Genomic DNA, 26,898 nt, shown 5'->3' with positions numbered 1-26,898 from the left:
CCATAGTTTTCACTGCAAATTGGTACATACTGCTTGTAAAACCCTATGGAATTTGTTCTTTTTTTTTTTTTTAATATTAGTCTCTCTCACATTGTTTCACAGTCTGAGGTTAATAAGAAGAAGCTGTGATTCTGCTTCAGGCATTTGAATAATCAAATTTTTGTCACAAACAGAACAGACTTTCCTGTGTGAATTCTGCCTTATCTATAAGTGTCTGTACTACAATCTTTTGTTTGGCCACCTAAATGTACATTAACAATTTCCATTCATTTGTTAGAAAAGAAGACAAATGGAATCTTCATAAAATTTTATCTTAATTTATCATGATGTTGAAAAAACAGATTTAATGTTTGTCTTAATTTCACTTTCTTTGATTTTCACTTTCTTTGGATCTAGTTACTGAATGCTCTGTACACACTTGAGTTATGTGATGTGTGAACATGATGTTTTAGTTCTTCCTTGTTAAACCATATTCGGACTCCATACATATTTAGAAAATGTAGGAAATTTGCTGAAAAAACCTCAGATATAAATGGAAAAGTACAAATACTGTGTGTTTGTTTCCTAGTCTTCTATTCACTAAGAAAGCAAGGCAGGAAAAGACAAGGCAGAAATAGGGAAAACGCAAAGACTTATGTGGCTCAGTAAGCCACATGGCTATAAAGGCAACGAATGTTGATGACCTCAGAGCAAAAAATACATTAAAATAAAGTTGAAAGAACTGCAAAGTCAGACATTTGTACTGTGGAAGAACAGAGATTATTTTATTACTAGTTTTAGATTTTTTACCACGGCCTCCTTTATGGAAAGGACTGTGGTATAAATGTGCAGTTTAGCAGTGTAAGCAGACATAATTGTAGCATAATCTTCCATTTGTTTGTGTATGCATAAAAGATCTTTTGCTTTTTTCCAGGTAGCTGGCACAAAGGGGTAAAACAGAAGCAGGAAGAAAGAGGAAAACCTTTGGGGAAAACATGGCAAAAATGAAAGTTTTAGAATAAGGCTAGAGGACACCAGAGAAATATTGTAAGATAGCAAGGCATAGAGAGAAAAATATTTGCCTGTCTTAATTTAAGTCTTAACTTTGTTTTACAGGAAAGTTGATTTAGGTCTGTGAAAAGCTTGGTTGTACCAGTAGCACTGGTCATCTTACATAACGTTACGAAAGCCTTTAGGGGCATTTTGAGTAAACAACCTTTGTTTTCATGTCAGCGTTAACTTTTGTTATGTGACATCACATAAATGTCGGTATGTGTGCATTAGATGTGTCGGGCAACAATGATTTATTTCTGTGGACCTGCTCTGGGAAATGATATGATGTGGAAGAGGAGATTGTAATTGGGAGGCTGGAGTTCTCTCATCTCTTCTGTAAGCACTGAGGAGATGCGGTTTTTTTTTGAGATTTCGGGAATTTTGTTTTCCAGTTCCATATGCAACCTGGAAATTAGATCAGCTGTTTTTATTTACTTTCTTAAAGTGTTTAGATGATGTGCTGTACAAAATCAGGGAATGCTTGTAAACAAATGTTAGCCTCTTCCGTCATGACAAGGAGGTAAATAGATTGATAGACTTCAGAGCTGCAAAAGAAAAAAACATGTGCTTTTAACAGGTGACTGAATTGTACATTTTTATGGTCTTTTCAAATAGACTTACAAAGCTGAAGAATCACAAGCTGAAATGAGTAACCAAGAGACTGATGTGCTACGTTGCTGGAGATGTAGAAAATACATAGCAAATTCTGTTTGCCTTGCAAAATGTTATGGAAAAGAGCCATCCGATGTAAGTATAGTGTCTGAAGGGCTGCTTTGTTCTTGTTTTTTAGCTTTTTCCAGAGCTACTGGTTTTTGATAAAGGAAAACCTTTAGTTAGTCTTTCCTTCATTAAATTTGCTTGTGAAGATAAGTACTAAAAAATGGACAATTCCATGGAGAAAGATGTAAGCAGTAGTGCTATCAAAGCCAAGTAGTCAGCAGTCTCCTAATATTCTGCAGCCTGTCGGCTAATGTTTGTGATACACTTGTCCACTTGCTTGCATATATATTGGTAACAGTTTACATATAAAAGTCAGTTTTATCTTTGCATCTTGTTTTGTTATAATTTGTCTTAACAGGGAACTCTTTATTTCTAAGGTGTATTTTAAATGCTGATGCTGATTTCCAGTTAACTGGTAGTTAACTGTGCATAAAACATTTCTAGATCAGATATCTTTGCTATTAATTTTGAAAGAGGGGATTGTCTGTGCACAGAAACTGTTGACGCATTGCCAGGCTAAATATCACTTAGTAACTTGTGTTGTATTGCTAAAATAAAGAGAAAAATTATCATACAGAATAAAACAGTGACAAAATATTTCTTACTGCTTTGTAAGTTAGTTATCATAAAGAGTTAGAATCCTTCCAAGTACACCAGGAACCCTGTGCTTACATCCTATGATGCTGAATCAGAGAGAAAAAAATAAATATAATATGTTAATTTTATTTGTTTTTGAACAAACTAGAAATGAAATACCTCACCACTTGTTTTAGCACTGGAGAAAAGCATAAACAATTAAAGTTAAAAACAAAGTTACTATTAAGACCTTAGTATAATTATTATTAATAATAAACCCTATTTTGTTAATTTATATGCATTTAGGTCAGTAGTCAGAAATCAAATGTTTTTAACACACAGGTTTGCAACAGAGCAGGATATGCTCTCACCTTATTTACAACATACAACATAGAGCATTTTCAGAAGGCTACCTTTTAATTGGTTTGTTTGTTTTTTATCTGTGTGTGTTTTGGTATTTTTTTTTTTACAATCATTGTGACTTTCAGTTGCTAAATTTCTGGAGTCTTAATCTGTGTTGATAGCTGATCTTGAGTTTTAGTCTACCAGGTATATCATTTCAGCAAGAAGAATTTTCATTGTCTTTAGCATTTTCTAATAACTTAGCTTTTCAAATAACTGAAAGAAAGCCTCTTTTTCATCTAAAAACTGTTTCTAGAGGAAGGCTAGATATCAACACACCCACACAAAAGGATAAACTAATTATTGTGTCGTGTTTAGGGTCTTCTTTTGGAATTTATTTCAGAGTTAAATGCTCTATATTTTTGAATGCTAATCTGCCCTACTCATTATGTACCTCCCCAACAATACAAAAGTAAAAATTTTAAATGCCTTTTTCTGAAGCAAAAATTTAACAGTAACGTTGGTCCTTTTGAATAAATAAGCAAAGCATTTCCAAAGTCAGCGGTATTTGGATGCAGATATTTCTTGACAGTAATAACTTTGTTCTAATCAAGATCTTTTCATATTTAATGCACTTATATCAGTAGTTTGAGCTTCTTCTTAAATAGTGTATTGCTAGTGCCTTGTTAGTGGAGTTACACCATTTGTAAATTTTAGCCCAGATTACGACTATATAAATTCCTATAAATTTAGAAGGAAAACTTCAGTTCCGGAACACTGTTATTCCAGAAGATCATGTGTGTCTGTAGTTGACAAGCATATGAGAAAATACCTCCAAGTGGTAAGGCAAAGAGTCATCTGCTGCATACATAGTAGGAAATTCCCCTTTTCTGTATAGGTTTTGTGGGCACCTTATTTAAATAACTCACAGAATATACTCTTGTCTTTCTCACATTGCAAAGTACACTGATCACGTGTTCAATTTTAGTTCTTTTTGCAGTTTTTTTTTTTTTACCTTATGCTTCGCTTTGTGGAAGGGGACATCTTTGCAAAGTCAAGTCTAGTGCATTCCTTAGGCAGTGCAGCTCTTTTGACTCAATCTGTGGGGCCAAGCAGAAGTACAAATGTATCCTGTGCTACTCCAAGTACTAAGACACACCTTTCAAGTGAATCTTTTAAGTTCACTGCAAATGTATCAAGATTCAAAGGTGACTTGGTTGTTACCGCAATACGCTTTACTGTATTTCAGGGTAGACTCAACTTCCCATAGTATGGATGTGATCTTAATTTCCTAACATACTGTAATCTTAGAAAGAAGATTAATTTTCTGCTGATTTCTTTTATGATTAAACTCCTCTTGCCTGCAGAGCATGAGCGTGTAGAATATTTTTCATAGTATATGCTAAAGGTTTTTTATTTGTTTTGTTTGCAGTGGATTTCCACTCCTTTCATGGCAAAATATGTGGAACTTTAAATTGATAGTAAAGATGCATCTTTATTTTGAGCACTGAAAGTGCTCTTTCACTAATTATGTAGATAGCAGATAAATGTAATTTAATGCTGCTTTCTGAGTCAGCAGGAGACAAAAAAAAAATAGTAGGGTAGTAATATTTTCAGTAAGTCATCTTTCCCTTTTGAATTTTAAGCTTGCAATAGAATATGTTGCTTAAATATGAGTAAAAGAATACTCTTAGATCAAATCTTAAAACTAAATGTTAAAGTTATGTATACATTATAAATACTTTAAATCAGAATTAGGTCTAAGTTGAATTTTATCTAGGTTGAAGTACATGCAGTCTATTTCATAGAGAAGAGGAAGGTGATATCATAGATATGACAAATTAATCTGTTTCAGCTCTACTGTCATTAAGTGGAGAATTCCTGTAAGTTTGTCTACAGTATATGGTCCACTTTCAATTATCGGAATAAAATTTTTACTCCCATTAGTTCCATAACTCAGTAGTCAGTGTTTTTTCCACATTCATCACCTTTAACAAAGGATTTTTGGACTTTGACACTTACTCGAGCTTATGTCTTATCCTTAGAACTTTACTGACATTCAAAACTACATTAAAATGTTTTAACTACACCTATATCATTTCTGTGCTAAAGGGTAGTTAGGTAATTTTATCTATTTTAGTGTGAGTTATTGAAATGCTCTATCACTCTTACCAACTTTCTTTTTTTTCTCTTTATTTGGTCACATTATTGCACATAAAACTCAAAAATTAGAAGGTCCCTGTTTTCTCAGATAATTTTTCTGAAAGCATTTCAAAAGTGATTATAAATCAATTCATGCAATAGTTGTCTAGTACTGACCAGTCTTCATATACTATAACTTAAGTTCTTCCTGCCTTTATGGAAAATTGTACCAGCTGATAGAGCATGTGAAATCAGTTTCCTTATATAATTGGAAGATCAGCTATTGCATACTTTCTGTTCTTGCAAACAAAATAAAAACACCTCCAGACGCCTCCATCTCCACAGTGGAGCCTGTCCAATGTCCTTAGATTCAGAAATAGTATATTCCTGACAGCATCTACTTGATTTTTGGCTTAAAGAATGTACCAGCATCTTTGAGTATCATTTGTTAATAAAAATATTTACTGAATTTGGGAGGCTGATATGTGACTATGTTCAAACAAAAAAAAGCCTACATGAATGTTGAATAACAATACAGTGTTTATTTTTTCAATAGATATCACGGCATTCAGCTGTTGCTCAGGAGTCTTGCAACATTTGGCATGTGAGCTTAGAAGCTATACCAGAGTGGGTTAAATGCGTCATTGAGAAGGTAGATATATTTTCCTTGTATCTTTATCATCTAACAAAACGTCAAATAAGGAGGGAAGAAATTTGAAGGATACTTCTCTGAAAAGATCTATATATATTACAGAGACTTTGTAACTGAAGGATTTTTTTTTTTTGGTAACCTATATTGTAATGGAAGACTTTTATATGTATTATTTTCTTATGTACAAGGGCTGCTCTGAAACAAATGCCTCCTACTTTACTATGTTGGCCTGCCGCTCCGTAGGCAGATGGTTATGGTATGTCAGTAGAGGTTAAACCTTCCCACCGATATTCCATTACATTTTGTTGATATACAACATATGGCAGCAGCAGGGCAGACTGGCAAAATGACATCTGACATGGAAGTGCATACAAAGGAAAGGTGAAGAATTGAATTCCTCCATGAGGAAAAAGTGCACTGTTCAGTTCATGAGCAAGCAAAATTGCTTCTACAGTTTCTTGGCAAAACTAGACAAAGTATTCACAGGTAGGCCAATAGTCATATACAAAAAGAAGAGCTGAAGTCACCCAGCTGGTAAAGGGGACCTCTGGCCGTCACTCCTTGACTCCTTGACAGGAAAAAGCCAACATCCAAGTGACACTCTTTTCAGTGGCTGGCCCTTATATGAGCCCAGGGTGACTTCCCACTGGGTCCACACGTTCTGGTCACATGGGGAGCACAGGTGCAAACCGTTTGCCTGTGCTCTCTGGACCAGTGACACTCTTTCATCATGTGCTTGGTCACCAGTTCAAGCTATAACCTAACAGCTCCTCTACATGCACCCATTGATATTCATTGACTCCTGCTGAACATGGAAGATGACGCAACAGTGGATGTGTACATTGTGAGGTGGTGGGTGGTGCATTTCAGGCAGTGCAGATTGTCATGAGCATGGCATGCAGGTTCTCGTTCATTGCACAGGTAACAATGATGACTGTATATTAAAAATGTATGAATTATCGAGGCTTTAGCTTTGTTTTGGCTTTGGTTTGTGCTGATCATTGCATCTTTTAGTACTAACACCTGTGGACAGTAACATTTAAGGTTTTTTTAGAGATTTGTTGTTGGAATATGATGTAATTTCTTTCTTTCACATGTTGAGATATTTTTTTTATATGACTAGAAAGTACTTGCTTACTTGGAAATTCCAAGGTCTGATGATGAGCTAGTGTCAATGCATTTGAGTCTTAACTGCCCACTGAAAAGTAAGACATCTCACAACTGTTGAAATTATTGTTTCTATTGACTATATTCTTTTTTTAGGTCTAGAATGTAAATGTTATTTGTAGAATCACAGAATGGCATGGGTAGGAGGGGACTTTAAGCTCACCCAGTTCTGACCCTGTGCCATCAGTGGAGTTTCCAGCCACCAGATCAAGTTGATCATGGCCCCATACAACCGGCCTTGACACCTCCAGGGATGGGGCATCCACAGCTTCTCTGGGCAGCCTGTTTCAGTGCCATACCACCCTCTGAGTAAGGAATTTCCACCTAATATCTATCTTAAATCTCCCCTCTTTAGTTTAAAGCCATTCCCTCTCATCTTGTATGAGACCTTGTAAAATGTTGCTCTGCCTCCTGCTTATAAGCTCCCTTCAAGTAGTGGATGGCCATAATGAGGTCTCTCCAGAGTCTTGTCTTCTCCAGGCTGAACAAACTCATCTCCCTCAGCCTTTCACTGTAAGAAAGCACTCCAGCCTTCTGATTATCTTCATGGCTCAGTTCACATCTGTCTTGTGACCCAAGGCCTGGATGCAGTACTGCAGGTGGGGCCTAAGGAGGGCAGAGCAGAAGAGCACAGTCCCCTACCTATCCCTGCTGACCACCCTTCTGTTGATGTAGCCCATGATACAATTGGCCTTCAGGGCTGGAAACAGATATTGCTGGCTTGTGCTAGTCTTTTCATTCACCAGAATCCCCCAGGTCTTTCTCTGCTGGTGTAGGAGAAGTAAGCCAAAACAGTGGTTTTTGTTTGCCCTGCAAACAAATTAATATTTGATTTTGAGAAGCATGTTCTATTTGCATTTCTTTCTGCTTAGGTTTCAGTATCCAAGTTTTCTTATACATGCAAAAGCATATATATTTATGTTGTATTCTATTTTGTTCTAATCTGTATCTCAAGTGACATTTCTGGTCTAAGCAAATCCACTCTGAAAATGGCAGTGCAAAGAAAAAATGATGACTGTAAAACTAAGCATTCGGAAATTAAGAAAACTTGTTTCATTCTCCCTCAATGCTTTCCTATCTTTTTTGTATTCTTAAACATTAATTAATCTCTTCTGAAAATTAATGAAATCTTGGACCTAAATAGTGCACGACAGAATAGCGCATCTGCTTCAAAAATATTAATCTTTGGGAAGAAAAAGAAAAGCAGTGATAAGGTGTTTTCTTGCCTTACAGATTAACCTAATCTTGAATGCCTGATCACAGTGACCCAATTTTTATAGCAGTTTGCATGTTCAATTATTTCAGTATAATTGGAATTAATGTTACAGTAGTTGTAAATACTCATCTTTCTGCATATGAAAACCCAAAGGTTCATTTTGGAGGCCAGAGAGATAAAAGACCTGTAGACAGTGACTTCTTAGAAGAGATTTAGTGTATTTCCTCAAGATTGCAGAAGAGCAACGTTTCTCTGGTTGTCAAAGCACAGAACCCAGTACTGTCTGAAAGTCTTCAGTACCAGTGTTTTGTTTTCTCTTTCATGTCCTGGGAACTCTTGTTTCATTCACTTCTGACCTCTCTGGAAAGATGCTGCAGGTTTATGGATATATATATATGGAGTTTTAAAACAATTTTGATTTATCCACAGATCCTCCAGATCCTCCTGGGCTCTGAATAATGTTGTGATCATGTTTTATTTTCTCCTTCATGACTCCTGAATCAAAGGCTAAATCATTTTACATAAGCACAAAGTCTATTTGCAGCCTGCAACAGCCCACTGCTTCCCAGCCAGTTCTTTTTTGCCATCTGTCCCTGTTCTTAACCAATCTCATTGGGTTTCATGCACACATTAATATATAGAAAATCTTCAGTAATTACAAATCTCTGATCAGTGTTGCTAGTGCCCATTATTTACTAGCATTCTGTTTTCCCCATCAGTCTTCATTTTGTTTGGCTTCTTCAGGTAACCATTCCTACTTTTCTGTCTTTATGGAGGCCATTTTTAAATCTGTGTACCCTAAGCTCTTCTTAAGATCTTGCTGGTTTTCCCACTGGCACTGCCTCTGCTGTTACTTCTTAAACTGAATCAGTGGTTTATCAGTGCCTTACCAAGCTCATGGTAAATCAATCCCAGACTCCCTCTTACTGCACTTGATCTCCCAGTTTCCCTGCACATTGGAAATTGGGATGTACTTTTTCTTCCCTACAGTCTCTAGTTTTCCCATTTTTGCCTGAATCACAGAGTGGATGAGGTTGGCAGAGCTCTGAGTTCATCTGGCCCAACCCCTGCTCCAGGGGAACGCCCAGAGCAGGGTGCCCAGGTCTGTATCCTGTGCCCAGGCAGATTCTGGAGATCTCCAAGGAGGAGACCCCACAACCTCTCTGGGCAATCTGTGCCAGTGCACAGATAAATACCCAGTATTTATACAAACTGGGGGAAGATCTCCTTGAGAGCAGCCCTGCAGAGAAGGACTTGGGGGTTCTGGTGGACGAGAAGCTGGTCATGAGCCAGCAATGTGCTCTTGTAGCATGGAAGGCCAAATATGTTCTGGGCCGCATTAAAAAAGGGGCGTCCAGCAGACAGAGAGAGGTGATTGTCCCCCTCTACTGAGCTCCTGTGAGCCCCCACCTGCAGTACTGTGTCCAGGCCTGGGGCCCCAGCACAGAAAGGACCTGGAGCTCTTGGAGCGGGTCCAGAGGAGGGCCACTAAGATGACCAAAGGGGTGGAGCACCTCTCCTATGGGGAAAGGTTGAGGGAACTGGGATTGTGTAGCCTGGAGTCTGCAGGGAGACCTCATTGTGGCCTTCCAGTACTTGAAGGAAGCATGTAAGCAGGAGGGAGAATGGCTGTTTTTGAGGGTGGATAGTGATAGGACAAGGGGCAATGGCTTTAAACTGAGACAGGGCTGGTTTCAATTAGATAGGTTAAATATTAGGAGGAAGTTTTTCACTCCGAGGGTGGTGACGCACTGGAACAGGTTGCCCAAGTAGGTTATGGATGCCCCATCCCTGGAGGCGTTCAAGGCCAGGCTGGATGTGGCTCTGGGCAGCCTGGTCTAGTGCTTGGCAACCCTGCATATAGCAGGGGATTGAAACTAGATGAACTTTGAGGTCCTTTTCAACCCAGGCCATTCTATGATTCTATGATTCTGTGCAGCACTGAAGTTCCCTGCTGTTCAAGGGAGTCTCTGGTATTCCAGTTTGCCAGGCTCTTAGCTTTCTTCCCTAACCTTTGTAGATCGTTTCCTTCTCCCTGTCTATGGATTGAGGTTACTACTGCACTAAAAAGTGCTTTTTCCTTAATTTTAGTGCCTAGTCACAAGCATCCAAGAGCATGAGAGACTTAAAGTAAATCTCTGAATTGGCTTAATTGTTTTTAGGGAATGGCATAGAGACAAATTCATCAGCCTTACAAACTATGACTGCATGCTTAATGAATTCTGTGGGATTTGTTTGTGTTTAGGCATACGCTAACAGATTTATTTTTCTGTTAGTTAATAACATGTCCAGATTTAAACAGGTTCTCATCCATCATATCTTTGATATTTTTGAAATTTTATGTTTTTAACGCACTACGCAAAAGTGAGTTTCTCAAAGAAGTGTTTCTTCTGTAACTTTTTACAGTACCACATGTGAAAAATAACTTTTATATATATAAAATATATAATATAAAATTATATATAAATATATAAATATATATATAAATATAAAATTATATATAAAATATAATATATATATATATATATATATATAAAATAACTTCCACACACATCTTTTCTGAAACTGCATAAGTGCTTGTACTGAAACTTCCAAAAGTATTCACTCAGACGAATATTGGTCATGGAATCATTTGCCAAACTACCTTGCAAAGATTTTGCAACTGAAAACAGTGCTTTTGCTAGAAATGCTAGACAGCTTCGGTATTGGTTGCTAATTTTACTTCATGCACACTAATGAATAACGTGACTGGAGTTGATAATAATGTTTCTCATCTGGGCTGCAATCCTGCAAACACTAGAATATCTTTAATCCTCAAAAAAGTTTCTACTAAACAGATGAGTATAGTTGTGCAATTATGAAGGAGATTTTAGGTCTTTGATATGTATTTCCTTTTCAAAGAGTGATATGAGATTCATAAAAATGCTGATAATATAAGTAAGCACGTCCCTAATGATTCAGTATTAGGGATTTATGATGGTGTGTTCACACAGATTGTGTTGTTATACTACCAAAATGCAAGAACCATTTCAAGCTTTCTTGGGTAAGCAAAGAAAAAAACAGTATTTTCTTTGTGAGAAATCTCCTTCCACTGTACTTGGTATGCAAGAAATGTATCAGCGCTCAGAAAACTCAGCTGAGAAACTGTGCTTGCCAGTTCCAGATTAGCGTGGTAAATTAATTTCCTTGTTTAAAAGGATCTAATGTTTTCAAGGGTATTGTTCTACCTATGAACAAATTATTAAAATATTTTAGAGCCCCTACATTTTGAAGTATATGTTAGTACTTGAATTCTTACATTTAGAATAGCTATCACTTAGAATTAATTATCACTTAGTAAGCATTGAACATTTTCTCTGGAACATTTTTTATGGTGGAATCTCTTTTCTTGTTTTGGAAAAACAATAGCTAAACCCTTTAGTAGAAGGACAAAAGTAAATTTAGTAATGATTTTCTAATCTTAGATTTGTAATGAATGTGTTGAATAACGTTTTTTTTTTTTTGTTAATAGGCACAGTGGACTGTTGGAAAACTGCACTGTCCATTTTGTGAGGCCTGTTTAGGGGGCTTTAACTTTGTTTGCAACACAAAATGCTCCTGTGGACAGCTAGTAAATATACATTTCTGCAAAAGTCGGACTGATTATCAAGCAGCTCGCTCTATTAGATTGGCAAAGTCAGCAGGAAAATGCTTACCTCTCTGTGAAATTAAGTCTGGTTTTAGCAAGAGTAGCTGCCATGAAATGGTAACAGAAGTTTCAGATACCAGCCCCCAAGGGCTTTCATACATCACCAGAAAGAATAACGATACTGAAAGATTTACAGAAGCACTTTGTCTAGAAGTAAGATCTCCCAGATTTGTGATGGAAAGTAAAAAATTTCCCTTAAAGGCATTAAATCAAAAAGGAAATCTTTTTGCTTCCTGTCTGAGTGACGCATGCACACTAAAACCTTTTCACAGAAGATCACACAGTTTGGATTTAAATATCAGACAGAGACTTGCTTTGTCACCTGTGTTATTTGAAACTTCCAGTATGGGACCAGTTTACCACATGAAATGGTCAAATGGCCAAAATGAAAATCCATCACTTTATACACCAGGTGACCTGCAATTAGAGTCTAATAATAGTGCTTTTCAGATCCAACATAGTTCCAGTGCTGGCAAACTACAAAAAAGGTTTCGAGCTATGTCCTGTACCACATTGGTACACAGAGACATGGAAAGTGATGAATGTGGTTTTGAAGCTACTGGACAATCTTCTGGAAATGCCACTGCTGATGGGTCACCTTTTCTGTTGAACACTGCTTCATCTGCAAGAGCTGTAGAAGAGGAACAGTATATTGCACCTGAGAGTCCCATACAGTCTACAAGTATTTCTTTCAACCAAAATCTGAGTAAGAGAGAAAAAAACAAGTTGAAAAGCATAAGGAGAAAACAAAGGCAGCGAGAACAGTGGCTACAGAAGCAAGTAGGTGTTTAAAGTGATTTGTTCTACTTTTTTTTTGTTTGGCTTACTTTTATTACTTTTGATACTGTTTCTTAATATACAGTTTTAATATAGTGCTGCTGTATAGGGTTGGTTATCTTGCAAACAAGGCATTTCAACCTCTTTCTGCATATAATTTGTCTAATTCAATCCAATCTGCTTTTTCCTATATAAAATCAAATTGTAATGGATAAGTATATAAAACTTGCTTATGTTGGCTTTATTAGTGTTTTGTGATGTAACAGCAAATCTGAAGTGGGAAGAAATACAGTAAAATTTAGTCAATGTGATTGAAGGCAGCCTCCACATTCAAATCTTCTAAATGAGAAATAATAGTATTTCAGAATTTCCTAGCTACTACATAATATCATTTTAGGTTATCTTTGCAGCAGGCTTTATTTTTAAAGGTGTCTGCATTTATTACTTATTGTAACATAAACATTTCTTTCTTTGGGTAAAGAACTGAATGTTGCTTTTTAGGACATAAGTCTTAGTATCTAAATGTCTTACCTACAAATGTGAAAAGAAGTTGCATATTTTTATCTCATGTACAGCTATGTTTTCCCTCTTCAGACTATCTACTGAAGACCAAAATTGAAAGTTACATAGGATCAGTCCTTTGTACGTAAATGATTTTCCCTCTTAATGCTTTGGTACAATGCTACATTACTCAGGCAGAAAGTGACTTCAGGTTCTTTCCTATGTACTGTCAGTAGAACCTTTAGAGTACAGTACAGAATCTAAGCAGAACAATGAATTCAGGGTTGAGAGATAGTAACTTGGAGGCTGACTCTTAACTAAATTTAAGAACCAGCTTGACAATATGAAGGGACATATCATAAGACTTTTTCAGTCTGTGTGTGTGTTATTTTATCTTTGGGATTTTTTTTTTTTTTTTTTTTTTGGTTTAAATTCATATTGCCAAATTTGGAAAACATGTTCAATTTTTATAATTGTACACTGATACTGAAAGTAAAGAACCTTTCTAAGATTTGTATGTCTTCATATTAAATATTTATTTTCTAACAAGTTTAAGACTTACTAGGATGTCAGATTTCCTTAAATGGTTCTAAAAATTCAAGGTCTTTATATTTCTTTTGAATGAAGTGACAATGAAAAGGCATGATGCATAAGAGCATTTGCATGGTCATGTCATCTGCAGTCTCTGCAGCCACCTTCATCTTTGCTAGATGTTACTTTTACGAGTAAAGCGCTGTACAGATTTTCCTAATTTGTGGTAACTGGGGAGAGGAAAAGATAAACTTTAAATCTTTCCCATGTTAGATCATGCTTCTTACTACTATTCCTGCTTACATGTCCTCCCTTCTCTTCCAAGTTTGTTTTCATTTCTCTTTGGCTTTCAGATACTCCTCTTGGTAATGACATACATGATATTACACTGCTGCTTAGAAATAAGAAACAGAGCTGTGGGACTCTTTAACCATGATTTTCAGCGTACTTAGCACCTATGTTTAAGCAGTGAGATATTAAAACCTAAAAAAAAAAAAAAAAACAAAAAAACAAAACCCAAAACAAAAAACATCATAAACCTCTGACTGATAGAATGAAAGAGTTTTGATAAATGACACTGAGGAGTGTTTCATTTAAGTGCTCTTCTTCAGTGCAGCAAAATCCTTATGTGGGTACTTTGATTCTAAGCTCTCTTCACTATAGGTACTATATATCTCATTTTTGTCTTTAGTTAAAGCAATTTGAGAGAACAGACCTGCAAATGCATCATGCAGTTGCATGCTTTTGTTTCATAGCATGGTAACTTTATCTGTCAAGTTGTTTTCTTGTCTTCCAGTAAGCCAAAATATGTTCATAAAAGTTGTGTTGTGACAGAATATGAGCTAATATGAAGGTGAAGTATATATAAATCTCAAATTGTGAATAGGAACAATTCTGTGAGCTTCTGACATAAGCTTGCACTTGGAGGTCTGCACTGGGAGTACATGCAGACTAAGTTGCCCTGCTATAACAGCAGAGGGACCCAAGCTTCCTTTGACTGTTCTGCAGGGGAGAGCTCTTAAAGCCTGTGGAGTGTATAAGCATTTTGTGTACAACATGCAGGCATCTTTGTGTTCAGGAGAGATTTCTAGCACTGCAGTGTATTGTTACAGTATGAAGTATTTAAGTCAAGGAATTGCTAGTGTTAATATTTTTTTCTCTATCTAAGAAATGTAAGATTTTTGTTACGAACTCTTATTTTATGTACATCTTTTCATATTTGCATTGTTTGCTATGGTCTGGAGCTCATACTTGTATCCTAAAATATCTCGGACAGAGGTATCATTAGCTGTTCCTCCAGTTATATTTTATTTCTGCTCAGAATAATTTTACATGAAGGAAGACTACTGAGTTAGCTTCAAAACTGCAGTATCAGTTAATCAGTATCAGATGATTTTGGAAATCATCCTGATCCATCTGAAAAAACATGTCACTGAGTATTCTGAGAGCCTTCTCTGTCTCTACTCCTAAAGTTCTCTGCCTTCTTAGCAGATCTGTATTTCTTTACACTGCTTCATTATTTTATGCGAAATAACACGTTGTTACAGCTATTTGTAGTTGTCCCATACAACAATAACAAAAATAAACCATGGTAGGCACGGATATCTGATCAGTTAGATAAACTGTTCTTACGGTTTATTGTAAGCTAAACCAAGTAAAACAGGCAAGAAAAGTTCAGTCAGAGCGAGCCTGATGCAGCTTTAGTTCAGACCTTGCAGGCTGAGAACAAAGCTGATGTCTGTTTCTTACAGTGGCAATACTGCATTACAGGGCTATGCACTTGCAAACATAAGGCAGTATCTTTATTTAGCTAGTACATTTTACAAGACTCTTGAGGAACATCTGAGCCAAAACTTGTATATCTTTTGATTTTATTGTGGCTATTATCTGATACCTTTGTAATTAAGAGATTAATTCTGTCACAGATTATAAACTACAGTTAGGAAGAGGTATTAGCAATGATGGATTCGTGCCCAAATGCATGATTTACCATTCTTAAATTGCAACTGTACTTTCAGAGGGAGAATTGTACTTTCTTTTGATTTTATTGTGACTATTATGTGATGCTTTTGTAATTAAGAGATTTATTCTGTCATATACTATAGAGTAAGGAAGAGATATTAGATATTAGCAATGATGGATTCATGCCTAAGTGCGTGACTTACCTTTCTTAAATTGCAGTTGTACTTTCAGAGGAAGTTGCATCTGAGGGAGAAGCACGCAAAAGCTACTGATTTATGACATGCATTTGGAGCTCCTCTTGCATGTCTTTAAGTCCCAGCACTTTTGACTTTAATTACTTTTATCAGTAGTCTTCTCACACTTTTATTTATGATTGCAGTTTTTTAGGGTCATTTGTGACCCAGCCTCTTCATGTGATCATAGAACCATAGAAACATAGTGTGGCTGGGGTTGGAAGGGCCTTTAACGATCATCTGCTTCTAACTTCCAGCAGTGTGCAGGGTTTCCACTCACCAGATCAGGCTGCCCAGGGTCCTATCCAGCCTGGCAAATGCCTCCAGCTGTGGAGCATCCACAACTTCTCTGGCCTGTCTGGTCCAGCACCTCTGAGTAAAAAAAAATTCCTCTTAATTTCTATCTTAGATCTCTCCTCTTTTAGTAAAGCCATTCTCCCTTGTACTGTCTGACCATATAAAAAATCAGTCTCTGTCTTGTTTATAAACTCCCTTCAAGTACTGAAAAGCCACAGTGAGATCTCCCCGGGGCTTCTCTTCTCCAAGCTGAATAAGTCCAGCTCCCCTGGTCTTTCTTCACAGGAGTAGTGGTCCAACCCTCTGATCCTCTTAATTGTCCTCTTCTGGACCTCCACTTCAACAGCTCTTCATCTGCCTTGTGCTGGGGGCCCCAGGCCTGGATGCACTATTCCAGATGGGACCTCACAGGGCCAGAGCAGAGTGCTACAGTCCTCTTCCTCTCCATGCTGGCCACCCTTCTACTGATGCAGCCCAGGATACAGTTGGCCTTCTGGGCTGCAAGCACACACTGCTGCCTTACATCCAGCTTTTCATCCACCTGGGCCACTGTATCATTCCCCACAAACTGCTCTCAGTTTGTATGCATATTTGGGATTGTCCTGACTGAAGTGCAACACCCTGCACTTGACCTTATTGAAATACCTCATTAGGTTCACATGGGCTCACTTTCCAAGCTTGTCCAGTTCCCTTTGACATCCCTTCTTTCTGTTGTATAAACTGCACCATTGCTTGTCAATTTCAGGACTCCCTCTCACACACCACAGTCTCCCACTCCTCTGTATTTTATTGTTGACTGTCAAAATCAGCATTTTTTAGGTATCATCATTGTTAATATTAAGTAACTGTTACTTAATATTACTACTTAAAATTACTACTTCAATATCGTATTGATGAGCAGCTGAGAACTACAGAAATATTATATAATTCCTTCTTGCATACACTACTAAGTTTATATTATGTTGTTTATTTTATAAGCTTACAAACAGGTTAGATAATAACAGTTTATGAGACATGCTGTCCCTCAGCTAAGAACAACAATGGAGGTAAGTTACAGCACCATGCACAATGTGAAAAGCAGACTGAATTGCACAGTTATGTAAGATGGCTCACAGCACACAAAAATGAAAGTTCAGCGATACAAGTAAGAATTCAGAAGTACTTTCATATTTATGAAATTTACCGCAGATTAATAGAAAGACAATGAATACACAGTAAGGAGAGAATTTAAGATTGGTTCTTGTCTTGTTACACAATTTTGTGTCTTCACATCTACAGATTGTTCTGTTAATGATTCATTGACGCTGCATTTGTGTCAGTTTGATATCTCTGATTGGTTTTCATGTTAACAGAACAAATTTGAGATCTGGAAGCTTGCTTGGAGGTGTAATCAGAGAGCAGATCTTGGTTCTGTGAATGAAAGTAGAATTTTTTTTCCAGAAAAAAAGAAATCCCAAACATCTAGGAGCACTAAGTTTCCATATTGTTATGTTTTGTTCTGTTTCTAGAACTAATCACTCATGCATTGCTGTGTTCAAAGATACCTGATTTTTTCTCATTCACAACCCCCTTCAATTTTACGGTGTCAAGCATGCTAGTGTTTATTTTTGCTATTGTTTTCTTCCTCCCCACTCACCATGTCTGTATATAGCAGGAAATAACACTACGTGAGAAGAATTGATTTCTTTACAATTCTCAGGTGTGCATGGAGAAGTCACTCTAAACATTAAAACAATCTCACACAACTAGAATAGAGATTTCGTAAGAGATTTCGTAAAACGGAAGAGATTTCGTAAAACCTCGCTGTTCTGAAGTTGATAAGCTGTCTGATACTAGTAGGAAATTATAAAAAAAGAATCAGTGAAATGAATTATATGTAGTACTGCAAGATTCTGAAGAGGTGTTGTATGGTAGCTGCATTTCAGAATGAAATGTAAGGGAACGTAGCATTTACTGTTTTAACTGTAGGAGGTTGTAGTCTTTAAGCATATGAACACCTGCTTCAGTCAAGAGTACAAGCTTATACCAAAATAATCTTAGACAGTTAATAAAGCAAAAGTTTTCTGTATTATGATCTAACACCCTAATGCCTTCAAAGCCGTGACAACATTGTTTTTTTTTTAAAGCCAGCTATTCCCAAAATTGTATTGGTATTGGTATTTCATACCAAGCTAACACTAGCATGTCTAGAAGAGTGTCTCGGGTAGGGCCTTCTGTTCTTAAGTCAGATTAATTTGCTTATATTCCTACGTCTGAAGCATCCTGAGTGTATTTAACTTCTTAGACCTGTTAAATCACTGAGATTTAATCTTAACACTTAAAGCAAATGCTTCTAACTGTGTCCACTCCAGTTAGCAGTAGAGTTGGCAGGTTGTCTTTGGTTCATATACCTGTTTTTGTAGGTTTGACATTGGAAAAGTAGGATTCTAGAACAGTCAATAGGAAAATGTAGCATTGCTTATGGGCATTTGTAGATTTTTGTGAATTTTTAGAATTCACTGTTTTTTTCCCCACTGTTAAGTGGAGTCTGTTCTATCTCGCTTACAATGGAAGAGGCAAGGTTGTATGAAAAGTTACAGAGAAGATTAAATACATGTGAACCTGGTAGTTGCTCTTGGTTGCATAATGACATAGCTTGTACTGCATGTAGTTGTCCTCTTGAAGTGAGTCTATAATCCAGACCAAGTTGAGAATGTTAATTATGTTACAGTAAAAATTAAAGTACTTACTTTGGTGGACTAGCAAACTGAATGCAGATTTTATGTGCTTCAAGAAATACGAAACAGAAACAGACTTTTCTTAGATGATCAGACCTCAGGTACAGGGAACTTCTAGAATTAAAAGCAAAACACAATTTTTGTAGTCGCTGCCACAATATGTTGTATTCTGGGAATGTGAGAGAGTGCCTTGGGAGGTTTATGCTAAATTCTTATTTAAGGCCAGTTTCAGTGACTGTACAGTACCAATCAGCAATTGACTTGGTTAATTGTAAGTAAGCAAATCTGAGAAACCAGTCCAGCTCTGTATTGTGCTTCTGGAACCCAAAGTAACAACAGCAATCACTTTACAAAACACTTACTATGCAGTAAGTTGCCTGACCTCTAACTGTCTTTTCACAAGGAAAGCATGTTTCTGGGTGAAAAAATATGCATGGAAACAAACAGATGAAATCTAGTTCAGACTACATGCCTAATGATTTCAGTGTTTCCTAAGAAACTAACATACCTTATTCTTAGGGGTACATTTAACTTCTACTGAGTAATGGTTAGGACCATTCTAGAGGGATTACTTGTGCCTGAGTCACCTGAATGTTGCTAACACTAAATAACCATAATCTGAAGATGCACCTTGAGATCTAATTCAGTCCTCAGTTGCTTCTAGATAAAACAGACGTTCATTCTTGTGCTTGTCTCCTCCCTTTTGTGCTAAATCAAGTTTGAGTGGACAAGACTATATATCTTAAACTTAGTTAGGATTATCTGCTTACTACATGTATTTATAAAAGTAGTCCAAAATTACAACTTATATTTATATTTTTTATCATTTGATAGCAAAATCATTTTTCTCCCATATCTTAGAGGAATTAATTCAGGGTCATGTTACTCTTTAATGCCATATGGGAATCTCAAAAAAAAAAAAAAAAAAGGGAAGGGAAGGGAAGGGAAGGGAAGGGAAGGGAAGGGAAGGGAAGGGAAGGGAAGGGAAGGGAAGGGAAGGCAAGGCAAGGCAAGGCAAGGCAAGGCAAGGCAAGGCAAGGCAAGGCAAGGCAAGGCAAGGCAAGGCAAGGCAAGGCAAGGCAAGGCAAGGCAAGGCAAGGCAAGGCAAGGCAAGGCAAGGGAAGGCAAGGGAAGGCAAGGGAAGGCAAGGGAAGGCAAGGGAAGGAAAATATGCCCAGAAAGTGCTAATACATCCTGGGATTATTACATAGATTTAGCTATGGCATTGTCTCACAACAATTATATAGCATGCTATATTGTAAGATCAACAGTAAGATTTTTTTCTGCTGTTTTTTCTTAGGAATAACAAATTTAAAGAAAAAAAATGGTCCAAAGCAGTATGTGCATTGATAGATCAGCAAAAAGTATGCAGCATACTTATTTCAAAGCTGCATAGTTGTCATGGACTGCTCTATCAATAATGCCAAATTATAATGATGCCAAACATGTGGATACTGATGATTACACAGCTGACATCAAAATGTTTGCCACTGCATTATGGCTGATTTTTGTGCTTGTTTCATTCTTTCCCTGAGGAGAACTTGGCATTAGCTTCTTTGTATTGCATTAGACGTTCCTTCCAAAGCTTATAAAAATTATTTCACATACTTTTTTTTTTCAGTAGGAATGTTTTGGAAAAGGCTGCCCTGTATCTAAACAATAGCTCTCATTACAGATGATTTGTTGCCCCAAAAATACATTACTTTTTTAAGTACATAAGCATTCATATGCTAGTAACTATTCAGAAGAGAGGACAGAGCATTATGGAAGGACAGAAATTAATTTACAAATGTACAGTGTCTAGTTGTATTAAATGTACAGTTACTGAAGCCAAGAGCCTAAGAACAACAAAGAACACAAAAACTGCTATAGCACTTATTTTAAATATGTGTAGATTCATACTCTGTGAATCATTGGATTTGTAAACAATATCTATTTAATTGTGTAGCTTTTTTATAGAAGTGTTTTGCTGCATTTTTCTTAAAGACATCAGCAGGCAGGATATTCTAACATATTTATTTGTTTTGGAGCACTTCAGAAGTGTTAGATACTTTTCATTGTGGGTAAAATCAATAACTCTTGCCTCATTGGCATGCAGTATATCTTCAGAAGTGATTCAGTGGAAGAGAACAGCCAACTAGAAGGGTTAACAGACCCAGTAAGCCATGCCATGTTCAGTCTAAAAACACTGACTGACTGAGGATTTGAAATTGGGTATGCTAAGAGCAGTCACAATTGCTCCATGCTTTCAGATTTAAATTTAATCTGATGAAAATTAAGCATATTGTTTTTTTACAGATAGAGGTGTTTATTTGGGAACATAGCACAGCAGAGGCAGAGGGAGGTGATCCTGCCCCTCTGTGCTGGTTAGACCTCACCTGGACTACTGCATCCCGATGAGGAGCTCTGAGTACAGGAGAGACATGGATCTGTTGGAGCACATGCAGAGGGCCATGAAATGATCCAAAAGATGAAACACTCCCCTACAAGGACAGGATGAGAGAACTGGGGCTGTTCAGCCTGGAGAAGAGAAGGCTGTGGGGAGACCTTACAGCAGCCTTTCATTATCTAAAGTGGGGCTGTAAGAAAGAAGAGGACAGACCTTTTGCAGAGTCTGTTGGTACAGGACAAAGAAAGTGGTTACAAACTGAAAAACAGGAGATTTAGATTGGATATAAGAAAAAGCTTTTACTATAAGTGATAGTAAAGTGAAGATAGTGTATAGTATAGTAAAGATAGTGAGGCACTGGAACAGGTTGCCCAGAGATGTGGTAGAACTTATTTCCCAGGATGGACTAGGATTTGAGCAGCCTGATCTGGCTGTAGGTGTCCGTGTTTGTTGAGGAGAGTTTGACCTGGTGACCTTTAGAGGTCCCTTCTAACTCATACAATTCTGTAATCATTCTGGATCATGCGCCTCCAATCTGGACCCCATAAGCCTGTACAGGAGCAAGCTGAATTCTGCACATATTCTTCAGTTCCTTTGTTGTCCTTCCCTGTATCACAGGACATTTGATGTGAATGCAGTGAGGGTTATATGCAAGCTGAATCCATGGTTTTGCACTGTCAGGAAAGAGCATGATACTGAAAATATCTAAGTGCTTCTGTATGAATCAATCTGAATACAGGCAGTCAGTCAGATGTCCTCACCATGTATTTGTTTCTAGGATCATCATGCAGAAGTATTTGAGCTAACATTGCACAGAAGTGTTTCTGATGTGCTAAATTTATTTCTTCACACCATATTATGGTGGTTAGACTGCTCATATGTTGAAATGGCCCTGGAAACTTAAGATTAGCTTTCATGTGATTCTGGTTGTGTTCTGTGAGACCTGCTAAATAAAAGTGACTGTGTAAAGAACCTCTTGTCTTTGCAGTTATGACAGTTAATCACAGAATCAAAAAATGATAGAATAGATTGGGTTGGATAGGACATTTAAGATCACCTAGTTCCAACTCCCCTGCTATAGGCAGGGACACCTCCCTCTAGACCAGGCTGCTCGAAGCCCCATCCAACCTGGCCTTGAATGCTTCCAGGGAGGGGGCATTCATGGCTTCACTGGGCAGCCTGTTCCAGTGTCACACCACCCTCACATTAAAAAACTGCTTTCTAATGTCTGGTGTAAATCTACCCTTTTCCAGTTTAAAACCATTTCCGCTCATCCTGTTGCTACATGCCCTTATAAAAACTCCTCCACAGTTTTCCTGTAGGCCCCTTTAGGTACTGTAAGGCCACTATAAGGTCTCCTTGGAGCCTTCTTCAGGCTGAATAGCCCCAACTCTCTCAGTCTGTGCTTGTAGTGGAGGTGCTCCAGCCCTCTGATCACCTTTGTGGCCCTCCTCTGGACCCACTCCAACAGCCTCATGTCCTCCTTTTGTTGGGAACCCCAGAACTGGATGCAGTACTCCAGGTGGGGTCTCAAGAGAGCAGACTAGAGGGGCAGAATTGCCTCCCTCAACCTTCTGGTCACACTTCTCTTGATGCAGTCCATCTGGGCTGCTCATGTTGAGTCTTTCATCAACTGACATCCCCAAATTCTTCCCAGGGCTGCTCTCAAGCCATTCTCACTGAGCCTGTATCTATGCTTAAGACTGTCCCGATCCAGACGCAGGACCTTGCACTTGGCCTTGGTGAGATTGGCATGGGTCCACCTCTCAAGCCTATCCAGGTCCCTCTGGATGACCCAAACAGGTGTTATACAGAAAGACAGCTGCCAATGTTGAATGCAAGATTAATTCAGATGAAAGTGATAGCAAACATGGCAAATTATTTTCGCTAGGTATTTCCACTGTTATAAAAAGTTAACTTCAATAGAGTAATGATATATTTTGTTTGTATGGCATTTGGGGAATTCTTGTTTTCTTCATGATCATCTTTCCTAATATCAATAATTTACTTTTTATGAAAATGCATATGTATGTGTATGCCTACTACAAACCACACATTATCTCAAAAGTGAGTGATTATAGTCTTATGAAGTATTTTTCTAAGGTAAGTTGAAAGCTGATGTATTACTGACTGATATTAAGGAGAAGTCTGAATTCTTAATTGAGTTTCATTTGGCAGATAAAATAGTTCTTAATTCATTTTTTTATAAAAAGTGATGTAGGTTTCTATCCACTTTTTAAATACAATAATGAATATTTAATACTGAGTCTGCAAAAATTAGCACGCTCAAAAATGCAGAGCAGTCTAAAACTGAAAATGGGAAGTAGTTAAGAAGCTAAATGAGTAAGTTAAGTTCAGGTGATAGAGCTCAGACTGTACCCTTCAGGTACTGGAAGGCCACTATAAGTTCCCCCCAGAACCTTCTCTTTTCTAGGCTGGAGAGCCCCAGATCTAAAAGTACGCAAGTAATCTTTGGTAAGGCAAAAAATAAAATATCAGTTTCTGTTTCAAGTTAGTGTATGTGCTTTTCAGTCTTCTACAAAATTGTCCTTCTGAAATGCAAAGCAAGAAAAGTATATTGTTCAGACTGCTAGATTATGTGTTATATGCTTTTCTTGTTATCACAGCGAATTAAATATTCATTTACTGAAAAATAAGAGCAGTCTCATCTTATATTCTGAATTAACCTTTTATCAAAGCCAATGTCTGAGGTCCTTCTAACCTAACTTTCCTAACTTTTTGCTTGACAAAAAAAAGAAAAAGGAAAAAAAGAGTCTAAAGAATTTATCTTTTATACCACTTTTTGTCTGTATAACACTCAGGCTTTTACAAGGCCGCCAAGTATTGGAAATTTGCCAGTGCAGAAATGGGGTAGGCAGGATTGTTTGGCATTGGTTTCTCAGATGTTTGGTTGGTGTACTATGTGTGTACTCTAAGAAAGTGAACCTAATCACCAGATTTGGTGCCGGGGTATTTTTTTTTCACACAGCTTGTAGAGGTGAAAGCAGTTCCTAGTTTCCTTGTCAATTTTATCTGCAGCTGATTTTCTTCCTCTTAGTTTGCTAGGTTGTTGACTTTCTTTTCGCCTTAGTATAAATGTAGAAATTATTTCAGAATGAAGGAATGTAGTTTTGGATCAACAGCTATGAAGTAGGAGCTCCCATCTTATTACTCATGATTTTAGAATAATGCACTTGGCAACCCTGGGAGTGTTCTGGTTCTACTTCTTACAATTCTATTACCTTTTAGCCCTTGTACTACTTTGAGTAGATCTAGGTCAGGGACTAAAATGTAATGGGTACGTTTGTAATTGCTGGAAAAGAGCCAAGGAGTCATCCTTCAGTCTGAAGCATGGTGGCCCTGCTCCTGTGCAGTCTGCTTAGAGCACCTTTCACTCAGCAGTACTGCTCTGGGTCTGAGACCCAGGTGGTGCACCACATTCTGAAGATTCAGTCAAGTACTGGATGTTTCTTCTGTCAGCTCAAAGTGTCTGAGCTGGTAGAAAAGGGCTATGCAAAAGGTAGAAAAGGAGGCATGCAAAGTGTAAGTGCAGTGATTTTTACCACGTCAAATTATAAGTAGATGTTGTATAGCTAAGAGTCTGAGCTGAGCATATGGGATAACATTTCAAATGCAAAACCTTAAACATTATAGAAGAAGCTGTATCATCATTCATTCCTTTCCTGTACACAAAAATTCCTCCTGCAAAAATAGGTTTTTGTTACTGTTATTTGTTCATCCACCTCTAAATTGGCTTATTGATGTATGTATCCAGAATGCAGTGCTTCTAAGTGCTTATCACATGTGTAAACTACAATACCACTTTTTAGTGTTTAGCTTTTTAGAACTGATAAAATATCAAAAGTAATGTTTTGATTTTGCAATTTAAACTAGTTTTGTATATTTGCAATTAAATTTCTTTACGTGTATTTTTTTTTTCTATGCTTTTTTCGTTTGCTTGGCATCTTTATGCAGGCATACTCATTACTTCTGTATGAAGTCTTATCCAGTAAGGCCGTTTGTTTTGCAGTGAATGCATAGATTGTAGAAGAGCTGTTACATAGACTTCATCTTTGTGTTATTGCCTAATAAACTAATATTCAGTTGCTGGATAGCTTTAACTACTGTGAATATATTTTTTTAGAAATACGTAGAACTAAATAAAGCATCATTATGTGTAGGAGTTCGCAATGCTTCTTTCTACCACTTAAGAAAACTACATTAGTAATGCATAGTATCTCCACCTGAATGCAGAGGTATAGTTGAACTGTTTTCTGCTGTAGCTGCACAAAGCTAGTACAAAAGAATAATTTTCACGGTTTCTTGCAGTTTTTAAAGATAGATGTTTTCGCTTTTTAGAAACTAAATTAAGAGCAGCATTTAGGAGGGCTTATGGTAACATTTTGCATTAGGAACTACTTTATTGCACTTCAGTATTTTTTTTTAAATAATATTTTAAGTCATTTGTTCTTGATATCAAGTTGTCTCTTCCAGTATTTAAAAAAATAGCTGGTGAAACACATAGGTGTATGTACTGTAATGTAAGGTACAGTGTGTGTAAACATTTATAATGCTTTTTTATCTACATAATTATCCTCCACAATTATACAACAGGTGACGTGATTTTGTTTTACTTAATATATGTTTTGGTAAGTATGTTTTAATATACATTTTAATATGTAATTTACGATCTGTAGACCTCCCTGTTCCTTATAGGATACAGTCATAAGAAGAATAGCTAAACAATTAGTACTTTCGGGGCTGTAGTAGGTTGATTCTGGTCAGCAGGCAAACACTCAGCTTCTTGATCACTCTGCTCTTCTCACTCTGGGAAGAAAATAGGAGGGCAAGCAGACTTGTGGTTTGAGATAATAAGAGCTTAATAGAGGAAATGAAAGCTGCACATACAAGCAAAGCAAAGAGGAATTCATTGATTATTTCGGATCAGCAGGCAGATGTCCAGCTGCTTCCTGGAAAGCAGTGTCTCAGTACACATAGTGGTTGCTTGCAAAAAAGAGACATCACAAGCCTGAATGCCCTCCCTCTTCCTCTCCCCGGACTTCTGTTGCTAACACAGAATATCCGTTTGGTCAGTTTGGATCACCTGTTTTGGCTGTGTCCTCTCCCAGCCTCAAGGTCATACCTAATGTACATGCTGTGCTGTGCTTTCTTCCCAGTGGCGTCTCTCAGTGAGATCTGAGTCTGTTTCATTACCATTTCATGCCCCCCTTTATCTTCTGAATGATCTGTGGTTGAGTAGCTGATGTTGACATTGATGGACTTCAGAGCTAATATTGCAGTCAGGCTTAAGAGGGGCAGAATTCACATCGCTGAGTTTTTCTTTCAAGTTGTCTGGTTAAATTTTATTACTTTTGAAGGCTTATCTGCAGAATGAGCATTAAGAACTACTTTGTAGTAACAAAATGTTGGGTACTAGAGGATTTGATTTTTTCATGTGAGCTCTAGATATTCTCTTCACAAAGGCTTAATGTTGGATCTTCTGCTTGAGGACTATAGCTTACTTGTGTTAGGAACCTAAACTAAAGTAATGGCATCTCATCAAATTCACTGTGAAAGCCATAAAATAAAATGTAGCGTATAATATTCTATTCTTTTAAGATAACCAGATCCTTGAATAAGATTGCTCCAAACATGCCCTGTATTTGCCTGAGGAACTGACATAAATAATCATCTTAAATGATCACAGTTTGTCAGCTACGAGCTTATATTAAGGAGGCAAGCAATCCATCGGAGTCAAACTAAACAGCATTGCTTTGCTTTGTGTTCTTTACTGTACTGGGTCTTTTATCTTTGACCATTACATTTCCTCATCAGAAAAGACCTTTCCTGTTCTGCTAAAGTAGGTCACAGGATGCTGCCTACATTAAGGAAAGAAAAGTGAAATTATTTACAAAAAGATTTAGAAAATACATCAAATCTATGAGGCTTTGAAATA

General features: G+C 37.3%; 1 protein-coding gene across 1 annotated transcript in view; it reads left to right on the top strand.

Annotated features, from left to right (window-relative positions):
- The window catches only part of RNF180 (ring finger protein 180), a gene marked incomplete at both ends in the record, with an annotated part of 77,506 nt that overhangs the window by 3,899 nt on the left and 46,709 nt on the right, over window positions 1–26,898 (top strand). The window contains 3 exons of the mRNA XM_079548216.1: window positions 1,648–1,779; window positions 5,369–5,464; window positions 11,359–12,315. Coding sequence (XP_079404342.1) covers window positions 1,648–1,779; window positions 5,369–5,464; window positions 11,359–12,315 — 1,185 coding nt within the window. The remainder of the gene's footprint in view (window positions 1–1,647; window positions 1,780–5,368; window positions 5,465–11,358; window positions 12,316–26,898) is intronic.

This window comes from Tetrao urogallus, assembly GCF_951394365.1.
Source record: "Tetrao urogallus genome assembly, chromosome: Z".
NCBI lineage: Eukaryota > Metazoa > Chordata > Aves > Galliformes > Phasianidae > Tetrao > Tetrao urogallus.
Note: the sequence above shows the minus strand (reverse complement) of the source record. Positions and strands in the feature narration are given on the sequence as shown.